Source organism: Trachurus trachurus, assembly GCF_905171665.1.
Source record: "Trachurus trachurus genome assembly, chromosome: 13".
In the NCBI taxonomy this organism is placed as follows: Eukaryota; Metazoa; Chordata; class Actinopteri; order Carangiformes; family Carangidae; genus Trachurus; species Trachurus trachurus.
In genome coordinates, this window is record NC_139892.1 from 25,291,911 (window position 1) to 25,307,843 (window position 15,933).

The following is a 15,933-nucleotide window of genomic DNA, read 5'->3' on the forward strand; positions in this document are numbered from 1 at the left end:
AAAAAAAAAAAAAAGAATCCGAAATTGCATTTCAGTCTGCTGTCTATCAGCTAAAGCAGTTCAGTCTGACATTGATCTCCAAACCATGGTGTGTCACACCCAAAGAGTCTCAAAAATCACAAACAGCTCATTTCACTTATAGGTGTGAACTTTAAAGGTTTTATGTGCAATAATGTATTTTACATCTATGTTTACGTCCCTCAGATGCAATTGTCTTCAAATGAGAAAATAATTGCTGCAACAGTATTTCAATAACACACACTTGGTGTGCCTCAGCTTGTCTCAATAATTGCCTCAAGAAAGCCTCCTGAATTGCCTGGAGAATTTCTTGCCTCAGGAATTGTCATAGAAAGAAGTCCAACTACGTAGTGTAATGACACGGCAATTTGTGCCTCCTATGCCTCTCTGATGTGTGTGTGTGATGACGCTCGAGTGGTGCAGAGGACTGTATTTATGCGCAATGATGAGGATTTTTCCTAACTCTCTCCTTCCTATGGGGTTCAGATGAGTTATCAGAGCAGCATCTTGTGGATGAGTGTGTTTTACCCTGCTACCACCAGGGTTGGCATAAAGTGTGGCATAATCACTTGGGAAACACATTATGCATGTTTATGTCTGTTTGATATCTGCAATATCTTACATTGTCAATGCTGTTAAGGCAAAACAGTAACTTAATTAAAATATCTTACCTCGGTTTATTTTTCTTTAATTCAAAATGCATATGCACGGATAGCGATCCACCTTTCCTCTGAGATGTTCATGCAAAAGACTCATGCAATCATATCTCCCATATTATTGACACTATTAGGGGAAGTTAAATGTTTGCACGGGAGAAATTATCTTTACAGTTTTTTCTAGGATTAGGATTCATGCATATAAAGACTGAAAGATGAAGAGAGGACGTAGTGTCTGGAAAAAGTTTTTTGTTTGCTAATGATTCAAATTTTGCATGACATTTTCTGAAACTAATAGAGCCCTTATGGCCGATCCTCAGCTCTCTTGCACTGGACATCTCTTCCAAGAGTGTGATGTTGTGAAGAACTACAATAGCCTGAAAATATCTCGGCCTCAAACTTTCTGCAGAGCAGCGAGGGGGAAATCAAAAGACGGCCAAGACTTAAGAGGAAGGTAGACATGGGAACAATGTGGAGTATATAAAGGCAGTGCATGTGAAAGGGGGGATGAACGAAGGGAAGCAGTGCATCAGTATGTGTACCTTGAGGCCAAAGTCTGAGGGGAAAGGCCTATAATGGCATGCGCTAGTGTGAGCTAGGCTGGATGGTTGCATACTCGACAAGGTCCCCTGGGCCAGTGTGAGCAGAGCTTCGTGGGCTGGGAGAGGAGGCCAAAGCTGCAGTATCCAGCTCCGCATACTGGACATCACAGTCCTTGTGGCCAGAGTTCTGGAGACAAGAGAGGCGAAAGGTGTGTGAGGTGTGAGGCAGCCAAAAATATGAGAGTGAGAGAGACAGATAGACTGACAGAAAGAGAGAGAAAGAGAGAGAGTCAAAGAGAGAGAGAAAGAGAGAGAGAGGAACAGATGAGAGATAATAGTGACTGAAGATCTGATGGTCATGGGGACATGTTGAGTTTGTGAGCAGCAGTGTTAGAGTGGAAGGCAAAGAAAAATGTGTATGCTTGTAACATAAAAACAAACTGTCACATTAAGAAGGAATGAGACAAGCTGACAGATGTAAAAATTAAACAGACATAAATGAATATAAGACCATAAGTAAAAAGTTAGAGATAGAGAAGGACTTACGTTTTGTTTACATGCACATGATGATATGTGATTCATATATTTGTTCAATTCAAGAGTTGGCATGTGCACGGGAGAGATGCTTTTATTTAGTTTGTTTGTATTTATTACAGATTTTTGTTTATGATTCTGATGCTCATATTGTGCATTTCTCATAAATGATGCACTGCGAGAGTTGATGGGCATGAAAACTGGATTTAAACAAAGCCAGCCTCTGTAAACAAACCAAATGCATATTGGTTGGATTACAGTGAACACTCGTCCATACAGAATAGTCTTCCAAAGGACTAAAAACCAACTAGGGCAGTGATTTATATTATGAATTCACTGATTATGGCTGTTACAGTGCAACACATAAAGACATTTACACAACACTGGATAGCTGCTTTAACACTGGAACATACGTGTGCATGTACTGTAAACACAGACAAAGACCTTCATTTAACCAGCATCTGACCACAAACACAACTACAATGATTGACTAAATGATTGACTCGATGAGCAATTGGCCAAGTGGATGATTGAGTGAATGACCTTAATGGGGTAATCAATAAATGAAAATGAAAGCTTTCAGTGCTGGTTATCCAATTCCGAAAAATACTTCTGAGGTTGTCATGTTCTGATCATGAAGGAGACTCAAAGACATTGGGTCAATAAAAATCCGAGAAATGAGTTCAGACTCGGACGGGAGTAAGTACAAACTGTGGGAAATGCATTTAAATGTATCTAATAACTGATGTGAAATGTTGGCATGTGCTTGAAAGACAACATAAAACAGACAACAAGGCAACAGGACTACATTAAAGACAACAAAGTTTTGATTTCCTCTGCTCTTTTTCATCCTAAATGTGCTGATGATGAACATTTTAATTTAGCCACTGACTGACAGAACTGATAAACTGTGTATTTTTTTTTCATTTAATTTAGATAAAATGACAAAAGACAGATATAAAATATGAGTTACATGTCATTTTATGTAAAGAAAAACAAAGTGGCTCTCTGAGTATAAAGGAGAATCAGATTGAACTGATGTTTGCATTACCGACAAACTGGAATTACAGGCGAATGATGGCAGGAATCTCAAGGAAATGGACAAATCCTGCATTTTGCTGGCTACATTTTGAGAGGAATCTAGTTTGTGGCTACACAATGCTTTTCTATTCTGAGAGCAAAAATGACTGCGTAAGAAAGTCAGTGATTGGATCAAATGGTAGTGCCTCTCCTCTTAGTCGCCTTGCTTTTTTCCTGGTAATGAAATCACTGGAGCAAAAGAGGGAGTTATGACAAAGTAAATGCAAAGCAGAGATGTCAGCTTTATTATATCTACCTACGGTATAGAGCATCTTAGGATGGATGGTAAGGGGGGGTTGAAAGGAAATGCAATGAGATGATACCTGTTGCCCCTCACCCACCCCAACCTCATATTGCATAGCTGTACCTTATTTCCATCTGAGAAAGGATTACATAGAAATGATTGAAGCTTTTACAGAACTTCACATTAATAATTTAAATCTACTGTGCAATCTCTCCACCATTACATATTTATCTACCTCTCACACTCTGCATTCGATGGATATTTAAATATCTGGAATATTTGTCATGACCAGAGTGCAATCAGGGGGAAAATTGCAGCCACATCGCATTTGAAATTGGCAGATAGTGTTTTGCCCCTAGAGAATCATCATTAGTAACACTTAATGCTCAGCAGTCAATGCATGTCTCTCACAAATAGTGTTTTGAAAACCTCAGTAGTATCTCATTCATCTTAAGAGAGGCCCTAAACTTCAATTTAAGTGGAATGTTATCAGAGATAAGAAATAAATCTCAGGAAAATCTACCCTCAGTGTCCAAGGATTATCAGAATTAAACATCTGGTTCATTTGAACACAGAATTGAAGATGATAGTTTAATATCCTTGAATAACTACACAGAAAATCAAAATCAATTTGTCCGGGGAAAAGAGTGATGGCAATTGAGTTATTCCTGCAAGCTTGGTGGGAAAAAAAGAGTAATTTACAAAGCAGAGCATAAATGCAAAGCAGCAGTTTTAAAACACATGGCAGGCAGGCTAACACATGAAACGCAAAGCAGGTAGCTCACCAGCAGCTTCACTAGAGCACAACATTCATGGAAGGTAGCTTTTCCATTAGAGGTGATGTTTCAGAGGAAATTTAGTCAAAGTTCTGTGCATCAGTTTCACAGTTAAAGATGGAGTAAGCGACTCTAATCCAATACACTTTTTCTCAGATTCAGTGAATATCTCATTTTGTTCCACTAGATCTTCTCTCTGTGTTAGTGCTGAAAAAAATGTGGCGTTCCAGATCCTCAGCTCTGCCTCCGTAAATTGGAAATAAAGAAAGTTGCTTGGGCCAAGACACAAATGCCATTTCACTGAAACAGCAACAGGGGGTATTTGCGCTCATGTACCAAAAAAAAAAAGCGAGAGAGGAAGAAATGAGGGGAAATATCAAAAATTGGATTGTAGGAGAGGGAGATGAAGAGTGACAATTTAAAGATTATCAATACAATGAGAAGCAGTAGTGTGGAGTTTTGAATGGGATTGATTGGGACGGCAGCTGAATGAGTGGGAGTACGTGGAAAGCTGTCTACTTAGCAGTGGTGGTGGTGGTGGTGGTGGTTTGGTGCCAGCATCTTTATTGTATAAACAGTAACAAGACAAAAATGGAGCAATGGCCAAGGAACAGAAGAGAGGGTCAGAGGAACAGAACAAATAAATGGTCAGATCAAGTATACACAAGGAGCTGCCTCAACATTGGTGAGGTTTTCCAGCAGTGGAGACAGTGGACTTATCCACTGGGACTGACCTGCAGCTTGAATGACAGGCACATGGGGAGGGCTGGTAAAGAGACTGACAGGGCCTGTAAAAACCTTAATAACTTTATGGATGTATATTGACAATCCATTGATTGAATGCAATGCTGCAGCAACCCACCTAGATTTGTTCCAGAAGTCATGCAGGACATTTTGACCTCTGAGACTTGAAAGGCATGCAGAGATGCAGAGGTTGATCTGTTTCAGTCTGACAGGTGGGTAACATTAGTTTCACAGAGCCAGCATGTCAGTATTGTTTTGGTCTGTTTGCAAATGTTTGTGATAGCTTACCCCAACTTACTTAGCAAGTACATTTGTGTGATCAGTGAAGGTTACTGTATATAATTTCTCACAGACATTATGTTTGTTTTAGTTTCTAGTTTGCTAAGATATGCTGTTGGTGTGATGTTAGCAATGAAAGCAGGAAAGTTGAGTATCGCAGTTTTCTGATGTAAACCTCCCTCATCCTATCTACATTAAGTAGTATCCACTGTCCTGCTATTGCTTTAACAATGCACGTCTCTGAGTATGGGGGAGGAGGATGGTGGTGGTGGTAAATTGGCCTTGGATTGGGCATGGGGGGATTAATATCTCTTAAGAATCGCTTACTCCTCCTTTAAGAAAAATAACTTTTACTCAACACAGCAATAGCAGCAATTAACATGAAGCCAGATGAAATCACTCAACAGACAGCAATTTCAGTAAAACACTGAACACACTTCACAACAACAAAAGTAACAAAACCTTCAAAGCCAGGCTGCCTTGTGAGTTTTTAGTTTTTTCTTTACTCCTCTGGTATATATACGTTTCTTATTGTCAACAAATGCCATGAAAAAATGTAATCCAACAGTGTGTTTCTAAACTCTCTGACTTTCCAACTCAGTGTGTGTCTTCCAGCTTTGATCCTTACACATCTTTAAAAGCAGGTCACAGTTAGATAAAATAAAATAAAACCCTCTCCCAAACAGGTAAGGTGATCAGTAGTGTGTGTTGTATTGCTGAAAGTATATTCACCAACAACACATGGTGACATTATGATATTATTATTATCGAATATTGCTGGCAGCAGGACAGTGCTGATTGATTCAAAAGTTCTGGCTTTAGTTTTTGGTAATGAAGGAAAAAATGTGACAGCATGACTCATTGATGTGTAATAATATTAAATTTTGAACAACAGTTGAGAGGTCCATGACACAATGTCATGCCATACAGATACATCTTTTTTGTTGTATCTGCATTTGTTTTGTTTTTTTCATTTGGTTTTTGTTGACAGCGAGAAAATAGAAGAATCAAGGTTAATTTCTGAAATGACTTTGAATGAGTTAATAAAATATTTCAAGTTGATTTGAAATTAGACTGACAAATTGATCCAATTACGAAGCCAGACTGATGCAGGAGTGCATATTAACACCCACATGATTTTTGTCAGCTTTCTGCAGGTTGCACTAACCCATCTACACCAGCAGGCTCTGTCTGCTTGTTTGTCACAGGAAACATGGTTACTTCTTACCTTCATTAGCAATGCATATAGCGACAAAAGTAATGACTTGAATCAGATTGATCCTGTTGGCTACTGTATATAGCTGACCCAGCAATTGTTCACACCTCAGACAGAATTGAAAGGGCATTTTCTGCTTGTGCACACACAACACACAGGCATATGCATGCACATTATCTTACTGTAAAGTCCAGACAACTTAAATTTTCTATAACTCCAAGCCAAGACTCCAAACAAAGCAAATAAAAGCCCAAAATGCAAGCATCTGTACTACTGACGGGGTTCATCACAGTTGACAGAAAAATCTGATACAACAGGAAAAGCACATAATAGTCAACAGTAACACTCAGCGTCGATGGTTTACTGAAGAGCAATTTTTCCGCACACGGTTGCCATGCAAACACACAAGTCATTACAGTGGATTAGAGGAAGTGGAGGGGAGGTGAGGCAAAGGGCACAGTGTGTGCTGAGTGTTTGGGTCGGATCGTAAAATAGTCCACACATACACAGACAGAGGACGTCAGCCGGGCCAGGTTTAGACAGAAGGTGAGTGGTGGTGATGTAAATGATGAGATAAGGAGCTTAGCGAAAGAACCCAGTGGATTTACTGGTCAGCTTGTTAGAGAACCCCCCCCCAACAGTCAAAGCAAAGAAGAATCTGCTACATTAAAGGTCCTCACTGACATCTAGGAAGCATCACAGCACCGGAGTTCATTTTGTAAATCAATTCTCAAAGTGCTCCAAGCATAATGGCAAAGGAAAGTTCACCCTTTCACCTGCAATTACTACTAGCTGAGGGCAGCGGCTGTGGACGACCCCGTCATAGAGAAGCTCCTTTGAACCTGCTCACGGTATCACTACTCACCGGCTTATCAGTGAAGGGGGTCGACTCAGAGGGCGCCATGTCGTAATAAGGAGGCTGAAGAGGAAGCTTCTGCATTTCCTCCTCCTTGTCGAGATGAACCACCTACAGGAAACACCAAGAGCTCAGCAAGAACCACAATGAGCCCCAAAACTTCACAGACTAGGCAGACCAGCCAGTTTACACTGGAGTTGCACTGCAATCCTTATAAGGTTAATGGTGCCAGTAGCCGCTTCACTGAAAATACTGCCTTTGTTGCATCCACATTAGTTCAAAGCTGTAACACTTCAGCAGCACGACGTGATGTTGCAATTTTTTTTATTTTTTTATTTATTTTTTTACTTCATTTGCTCACATTTGTTTTTGTGTGGTTATAAACAGAAATGATATGTGAAATCTGACAAGGAGTGCAGTTTGACAGCAACTTTAGCTGCTCTGCTGAACTGTGTACTTCTAATTAATCTCTTCTGTATCACACAAAGGTATGATGCAAACTTCTGAAACAGTGGAAAAGAAATGCTAAAACTACTGCTAAGGTGCAAGCTAGCTACACAACATGGTCATTTATTTCACATATATGCTGCAGATTCATAACAATGTAGTAAACATATTAATATATGGATGAAGCTTATTCGTTCTCAAAGAATATCTTACTGTCTGCAACAGCTGGATGCCCTGTCTTGATGTAAAACCCCATTTTGGGTTTTTTTCTACAGGTTTCTTTTTGTAGTTGGATTGAAACATTTAAATATTTGGACTTTGAATGGATGTCTTTGAATGGAGGTTTGCTGCAATTGTGCTTTGGCTTTGTCATATTCTGGAGGAATATCTTAGTGTTTGAGGATTTGAAACTGGACTGCTGATAGTCTGAGATGTAGAGGATTTAAATTTAAAAAGAAGAGTCTGAGTCTGTAATGGTTGTTATTTACTCTCTGTAGAAAACTGCAATATGCTAATAAAATATACATAGGCTACTATTTCGGTAAAAAACATTTCCAAAGTGTTGAACATTCAAAGAAGAATTTATGCCTGGAGTCAATTTTATAGTGCATTAGATTCACAGAGATTGATGTTCAATATAACATATAATAGGATGATGTTGGTGCATGTTTAATGGACTTTAATGGACTGTCACACTCAAAACAATGACTGAATCACAGCATTTGGACTTTCATAATGAAGGTTATTTCACTTAGGATTACTTTATATAAATGTGTATGTAACACAGCTAGAGATGTTGTTCCTGCAGTGATGGTGGAATGTCATTACTGTACTTAAAAAGAAAATCAGGAACAGGAAATGAACAAGTCATTCATTTTAGAGGAAAGCTGAACACACTTGAAAACACACACACAAGATCCACACAATGGAACTGTACAATTTTTTTTAAGTCGCTTCTTTTCTTTCTTTTTTTGTTTTTTGAAAGAGTCACGAATATAAGAGTGATGACAACATTTAAGACAGCCAACTTTGCCATTTCTTTTTACTGCTTAGCAGAGTAGTTGGGGGCTAAGCTATATATCTAAGGTTCCCACTTTAAAATTCAAGGTGCAGCTGTTGGTTTTCTGCATGCAGAGTGGAAGCAGTGTATGGAGGAGTGGTAGAGGTCGGGTGGGGGCAAAGTGCTCCTCTGTAGTTTTTCCTTTTCAACAGGTCGCCAGTCTTAAACTTTCCCTGGAGTGTTCTCCCAACTGATCTGTCAAAGTCTGTCATCACCACAAAGCTGGGTTTGAAGCCACTGACAGCAAAGTGCTTTTCAATGGTTGTGATGGTGTGATACTGTGAACGTTTTGTTACGTGGTGGAATTAATTTTGTAAAGACAAATATAATCGTTCTCATAACCTTCATAAAACACATGTCAGAACTGCTTATTGCAAACTGAAAAGGGAATTAAAGTGAAAGAAGGAAATAAAGCTTGTCCAGAACAATGAAGATATCAGCACAATGAATGTGAGATTCATATGATAGATATTGAAAAATGCATTTCCCCTCCACACCTTCGCACTGTTCAATTGCAGTAATTAAGAGTCTGTCAAATGCTGTTTGATCCCCACTTTCTTGCTCTCAAAAATAGCTGTTGAATGCCAGTCAATATGCACTTGGTTTGTGTGAGGTTTCCGATTCATATTACATCAAAAGGCGAATAATTTAATGACTGAGTGCATGAACAGTGAGCTGAGCACCAGGCCTCATGCGCAATTAGCTGGAGGAAACATTTGTTTGGAACACAAAGACATTGGCCTCCTGGACAGTCGTCGTCTGTTTAGCTCTCCAAGTTCACCTCACAGCAACATACTCTGAGTGTTTGTGATGTCGGGAGCGCAGATGTTTATACTTTGGCTGCGTTGCCAGTTTTGCTCTGTGCATTGGGCAATGATAAAACCATGATGCTGCCAAATTCTTCAGGCCAGTCGAATCACCTAGCAACCTATCCCGAAATAAAGCTGCATCCAACTTTTTCAAGCTCCAGTTGCAATAACAGGATATAGTACATTTGCCATTACCTTTCTGAGTTGGAGTGACTGTCTGTTTGCCTTAATCCAAACTTTTCCTTAAATTGGCTTTTCACTTCATGATGTTTTGGAGCAAAGGGCCAAGGGTCAATCAGTCACAGCAACATCACCAGAAAACAGCAAGAATAGAATATTTTTTGAATTTGATCTTCATGATTTGTCATTGGGCCCTAGTTTCGTCGACCAGGTGAAGTCTGTGATCAGCGCAGCTTCGCCACGTCAACGGGGTGTGGCCCAGGTCCATTTCGCAAGATTCGTGGGCCGCGCAGTCAGACTTAGACCGGCGCAACCCCTCCCCTCGTCCCTCCCACCGGCGCAAACGGCGAAGAGGGAGGAGAGAGGGCGGGAGGGAGACAGAAGGAGGAGAGAAAGGCGTGGAGTGGGTTTGACACAGCCGAGTCAGATCTTCACCAATCAAAGGAGCTCCTCTCCTCACCTTTAACTGCGCGGCGGGTGATGCGCGCTGCAAGTTTGTCATTTTATACTTTGACATGGACGGAGGAGACAGCGACGCCAGAGGCCGAACCTCTCCCCGGAGGAAACAGCTGTTTCCCCGGAGGTCCGAGCTCAGAGTGACCAATAATGAGTTTACTAATATACTTAACCAGGATTGATCTGATACACTGAGAACCCCTACGCAATCTAAGAAACAACAACTAATAAACTAATAAAGAAACTCACATTTATTCAAACCCTGTGTATAAGATCAGAGGTGTAGGCTACACTAATCACAACATAAACACACACCATGTGGATGAAATCAGCAAGGACGCGCTCTCTCTCTCTCCCTCTCTCTCTCTCTCTCTCTCTCTCTCTGTCCTCCTCTCTCTCTCTCTCTCTCTCTCTCTCTCTGTCCGTCTCTTTTTTTCTCTTTTTTTTCTGTGATAGAGATGCTGAGTACTGTAGTAGGCTATATACTGACTATCTGATACCGAGGCTGTTGTGCTGGACTAAGAGAGATGATGATTTGTGTTTTGTTTTTCATTACGGCCGCGTGATGCGGTCGCACGTGCTTATGAATTAATAAGTAAATAAATAAATACAGCGATCATCACAAGGGCAGAGTGGTATCTCAACACGGCAGCGACATGCAGTCATTCACCCTCAGTCCTGCTTGGGACATCCACAGCTGCTTTTCAGTGCCAGTTCGTCCCTGCTGTGTTAATTCAGGTGGAGTTTCCATTACGCGCCGACAGCCTTTGATCTCTGCTTTGATCTGACGTAAGATGTGACGGGACAATCTATATAGATATAAATTCACGTGTTGATTCCGTTAGTTGCATTAAATAGTGGTTATTGTGGATATTTATTGCATTGAAATGTGTCTGGAACTGTGGAGATCTGCCTGTGAGGTCTTGGTGACGTGTGTGCACTGCAGGTCAGTCAGCCAAACTTCCACTGCACCTGCTGCGCTCCGCGCTGCGCTGAGACTAGACCTGGTTGGAGGTGGCGAGCTTTCAGCGCAACCTCGGCGGGACATTTTCGGACGAAACTTCCACTGCACCAAGCTGAATCTGTGACGCCTCCCCCTGCTGCGCGGCCACGCCTATCTCAGTGCAGCGCGATCTGCCAATCTTCCAATCTGACTTTGCGCTCGGCTGCGCTGGTCGAAACTTGCATTAGACCGGCTGCGCTACCTTGCGCCACCTGCGCTGCGCCAGCAAACTAGGGCCCAATGTCTCTATTTCCTATAGTTTTAAACACTACATTATTTCTTATTTATACAATATGACTAAAAGTTGAAATGCAGCTCTCATAAGGGTGTGAGCAAACCTGCAATGGTGAATTTATGTTTTCAAAAAAGGGAAGAGAAGAAGAAGAAAAAACAGCGCAACCTGAAGCAGTTGTAGTGAACAAAAAATATACCTGTTATTATTACAAATCACCTGGCGGGTCTATGCTGATTATCTCAGTTTCATTTTAAGACGCAGCTCATCAAGATGATTGACAGGCAGGAAACTTGCCGAGCTGAAGGAAGGTGGCTTATAGCTCAGATTATCCCTGAACTCTTTTTTTTATATATATATATATTTTTTTATTTCATGTGGAATTTGTTCCTCCATTTCAACAGAAGTCAAAGATGCAGCCACCATGACCTGCTGTAAACACTCCTAAAAAGCTTAGGGCTTTAATCTTAAAATCATTTGGGTCTCTTGATTTATATATTTCTACTCCTGCCTACTTATATAACAGGGGTGCTTATTGTTTATGCCTCAGTGATTATTGTTTGTTCATGCACACTTTGTGCATCATGTCATAAACCTGCTGTGATATTTTTTACCCTGCTCACTTTTAGTTTTCCAGATGCAAGCTTGCTGAGCATGCAGCCTCTTTTAAAGCAACTATAAAACACAACACATTAAATCTTGTAAAGTGTCTGTTAGAGCTTCGTATTTCCACTAATCACCTGTGAATGGGCATTAGGTGTCTTACTCAACTATTCCTCTGCAGCAGTTGTGCAGGGAGGAGAACACATTACATCCTCTTCTCTATCACTTCCTCAGCCCAGATGTCCAGGAGCCTGACCTTGGAGCTGTAAAGACTATCATAAAGTTGGATTTAAAATCTCAGCGGCACTGATATGGAGTGGTCAGCTGAATCTTCAATTATTCAGATTCTAATAAATTCTCACATTTTTTCTCACTCCATCTCTCAAGTTTGAAAGAGGCAGATATTTTTACAGCAGTCCTTGACAGCAATAATGTCTCTGTGGACCAATGCTCACTATCCACTATCTAACCCCTGATAACTTCATAATGCACACTGGTTCTTATGAGGGTCGCCATTCTTCTCCTGACCTGTAGTTTGTGTGTGAACACAATCAAAGCGATACACTGGTGTATCCCTGCAGCACTCTTCTTCTTAGACTTAGACTTAGATACTTTATTGTCATCGTCATGATAACACAGTTATAAATAACAATGAGACATCATTTAGAGTAGCTTAATACTGACGCAAAACTAGTGTAAAAGTGCATATAACATTACATTAATGTCTATGGGACTACAAGCTGATATAAAATGACGGCCCCACAAAGCAAATGAAATTGCCAAACTGGTGCAACCATTGACAATGAGATTTCCAGAGAGACTGGTGATTTTTTTTCTTCTTTTTTTTGTAACTCATCATCAAGAGTCAAGAAGCATGGCATCAGGTTTGAAGTCATGTGAGACACATACCCTACAGAATACCATAAATACTAATTTCATACAATATGGTATTCTAATCTCTGTAGTACACTGTGTATAGAGGAAATCAACAGACTTGATTGTGATGAATCCCTGTGCAAAGGAATTCACACTATGGCTTTAGTACAGTGACACTGCCAATCAAACCCAGCAAAATGCGTTTTTCTAGACAGTTAGTTGTCTGTTTTTTTGTGTTTCCTGAACTGTTTTCCCACCATCCACAATTTGTCTTAATTTTTTCCTGCTGTGAGAAGCTCCTTTTTCACTGTGTTTCTTGCACTTTGAGAGAATAAACAGCATACATCTAACAAATCTATTTCTTTTTAGTATGCAACACTCTTTTGAGTGTTGTCAGTTCTTCCACTTTTCAGGTATAAATCCCACTACAAACTCAAAACCTGCTTAAAATGATGAGGTTTGTCCCCAAACTGCTGCTGTCAGGGATCAAACACAGGTCTGTGCCATGTGTTGCCTCTTCAGCACAGATCGGTGATCAGAGAACAGGAGTAGATTCCCCTCACTAATCCACTCACTGTGGACATTTCAGTTCATCTCTGATTAATAAACAGAAGTGCTTATTCAGATCATGAAATAATATCTCAGGGCTGAAAAAAAGATAAACACTGCTGAGGAATGAAGGTGTTTATCAGACTTGAGTGGTACTTAACCACTCATCTGATATGGGTCACTTAATGCAAAAATCATGTACTACATACAGTGATCAGACATAAAGTATGCTGAATACGATCACTAATAATAAAAATAAGACACTCTTTAATATTGATACAGCAGTGCAAGGTCAGTCTTTAAGTGCCGAAAATGACCCACTTAGCATGATTTTACTTTTTAAGACAGGGATTAATTCGCATCAGATTGGTAATTATGTTACGTGTTACTGACTTCACTCAGTTACAAGACATTTCTATATTTAGATATTGAAGCACTCTCAGCTAATTGTACAGTAACTGGATTGTTGGAGGAAGTCTGTGACAGAAAGGAGGGTGAGAAAGAGACAGCTGTGTAAGATGAAAAATACTGTATACAGTATTGTACTGTACTGTTCAAGAAAAAGCCTCTTGCCACTGAAATTATATTGTGTTACACTGTCATTCCAACTCTGCCATAAATACCATGCCATCACCATGAAGTTCAACTGATGTAATGTATAATTTGATTTCAGGGGAAAACAACAAAACAAAGCTCTGCCACATTAGTGCTGGATTGCTGTTTTAACATTTATGAAATACATTTGAATGATCTCACTAGTCTTTAGATGCAATTCATATTATATATTACACACATACGTATTTTGTACAATATTGTAACACAGAAATGTTGAGGGTTTGTGTCAGATCAGTCAGATAGGGAAAGAATAAGAGGGGGAGGACGAAAGGAGATGAGAAGAGATGGAGGCTCTTACCTGGATGTCATCAGATGTCAAGTGTCCCTTCATGTCACTATTCTTCTTTTTTGGTGGGGGAGGGGCTGGTTTGTGGGCGGGTGGGAGGTCGGTCCTGTTAAGAGAGTGAAAAGATAACATGACACTCAGCACAGTGAGGGATCGCCACTCTTTACGTCCCTCACCTTCTACAGCACTCTATAATGAGAAGTCCTGCCTGCACTTGCCTTTTTCACTCTTTCCTTGGATTTTGATAGATCTCGTGTTGGTGGCTTTGTTGCGGCGGCAGCCATTCCCCCTGCCCTTTCAAAGGCTCTCGCTGGAGAGACACTGTGCTAATGAGAGTGGGCTGTAATTGGACACTGAGGTGAGGAGATGGGGATGGAGGGGGTATAGGGGGCAGGGAGAAGGGCATGTGTGAGTCAAGTCCTCAGGGTGGATTGAGCCTCATCCAGAGTGCCACGTGGACAAACACCCTGCCCACTGTGCAGCGACTGTTTGTTTGACATGTCGTCCTGAGCTGTGACACACAGCACTCAGCAGGCAGCTTCAGCTCTCCACCTTTCCCTAGATCCCTGGTACTAACATGCCCTAATCCCAGTGAGCTCACCCTGCCCCTCTGTTGACACACCTGGGGAAGAACAAAGCCTCACCAACTGAACACCTGTACTGATTTACATGCTGCCCTTAACAGAACAGTAAACAACTATTTCCTTCAAACCAGCAATGGAATTTCTTCTGGGGATAAAGGCTACTCCAGCACACAGTCATTGATATGATAATAAAAAAGGAAATTAAATTGTGAACAGGAAAGACAGCAGTAATTGAGAGCTTGATACTGAAATTGTTTGAAGTGCATGCAGATAATTATTTCAGACAAGGAAGCAGAAGGGTTGTTGCTACGAACTCCTGACAAAGAAAACCCCTTCCCTCAAACATGCTGGTAGTCAGATGTCATCTGCTGTATTCTGACATGATATCAGGAGTGATCAAAGATAATGAAGTGGAGCACAGACACTGAGCTGTGTACCTACATGCATTATCTCCGGCTCCTCCCGCCTCCCATTCGCACTGGTTTACGTCCTTATTGAATAACATGACCTTTCTGCAAGGCCAAGCCGGCATTTTAATGTGCGGAAAATTTGTGCATGAGTGCACCTCTTAACTCTTTCTTTCATGCTCATTATTTCCAGTCCGTATCACCTTGTCTCCAGACAGAGCTGCCGTGCCACTGCCAGATTCATATGGCACCCTCTTCAGCCTGCCTGCAGCACAGAGGCACAGCAAACACACAGAGAGGCAGCGTGCTGCAAACTCCCTCGTCTACAATAAACTCTTCCATCGCTGAGCCTTCAGAGGAGAAGAATCCATTTTCTCAGAGACAGATAATTATGAGTCTTGTGGAAATGCGGTTTCTGCAGGTACAGCAGTGTGCTCATTATAAAGAATTGCAATCTGTTGCTTATGATTGACTGGATTCTGATACAGGTGAAATCTTAAAAAAAGAAGAAGCTGTGACAGCCAACAAGATCATTTGCTTTCATGAAGTGCATGAGACAAAATGTAATTTTCTGTCTCTGTGTGCCCTGTGCATACACTGACACACCGAATCATGACTTTTCTTCAGTTTGCTGAGACAGAAAGCTGATGAGCACCCCCACGCATTGACCTAATTGTCATTTTGTTAAAAAAGAAAATGTGGCATCGCTGAACATTTTATACAATATTTGTGACAAGTCAAGTTGCACATCATCATGTTGGGACAAGCAGAATGAAATCATCCCATGTTTATTTATGATGCAGTATTTGCATTCAGATCCTATCACATTTTTCAACTTACATTTGATCCCATCGGACTCCCAATGATTGCATTTCATAGGA

At 40.8% G+C, this 15,933-nt stretch overlaps 1 protein-coding gene across 1 annotated transcript in view; it reads right to left on the reverse strand.

Moving 5' to 3' along the window:
- nectin1b (nectin cell adhesion molecule 1b) overlaps positions 1-15,933 on the reverse strand; it is a gene marked incomplete at its 3' end in the record, with an annotated part of 155,259 nt that overhangs the window by 13,855 nt on the left and 125,471 nt on the right. Inside the window, exons 8-9 of the mRNA XM_083985358.1 lie at positions 14,074-14,169; positions 6,955-7,056 (exon numbers count right to left, since the gene is read on the reverse strand). Of these exons, the coding sequence (XP_083841484.1) occupies positions 6,955-7,056; positions 14,074-14,169 (198 nt within the window). The remainder of the gene's footprint in view (positions 1-6,954; positions 7,057-14,073; positions 14,170-15,933) is intronic.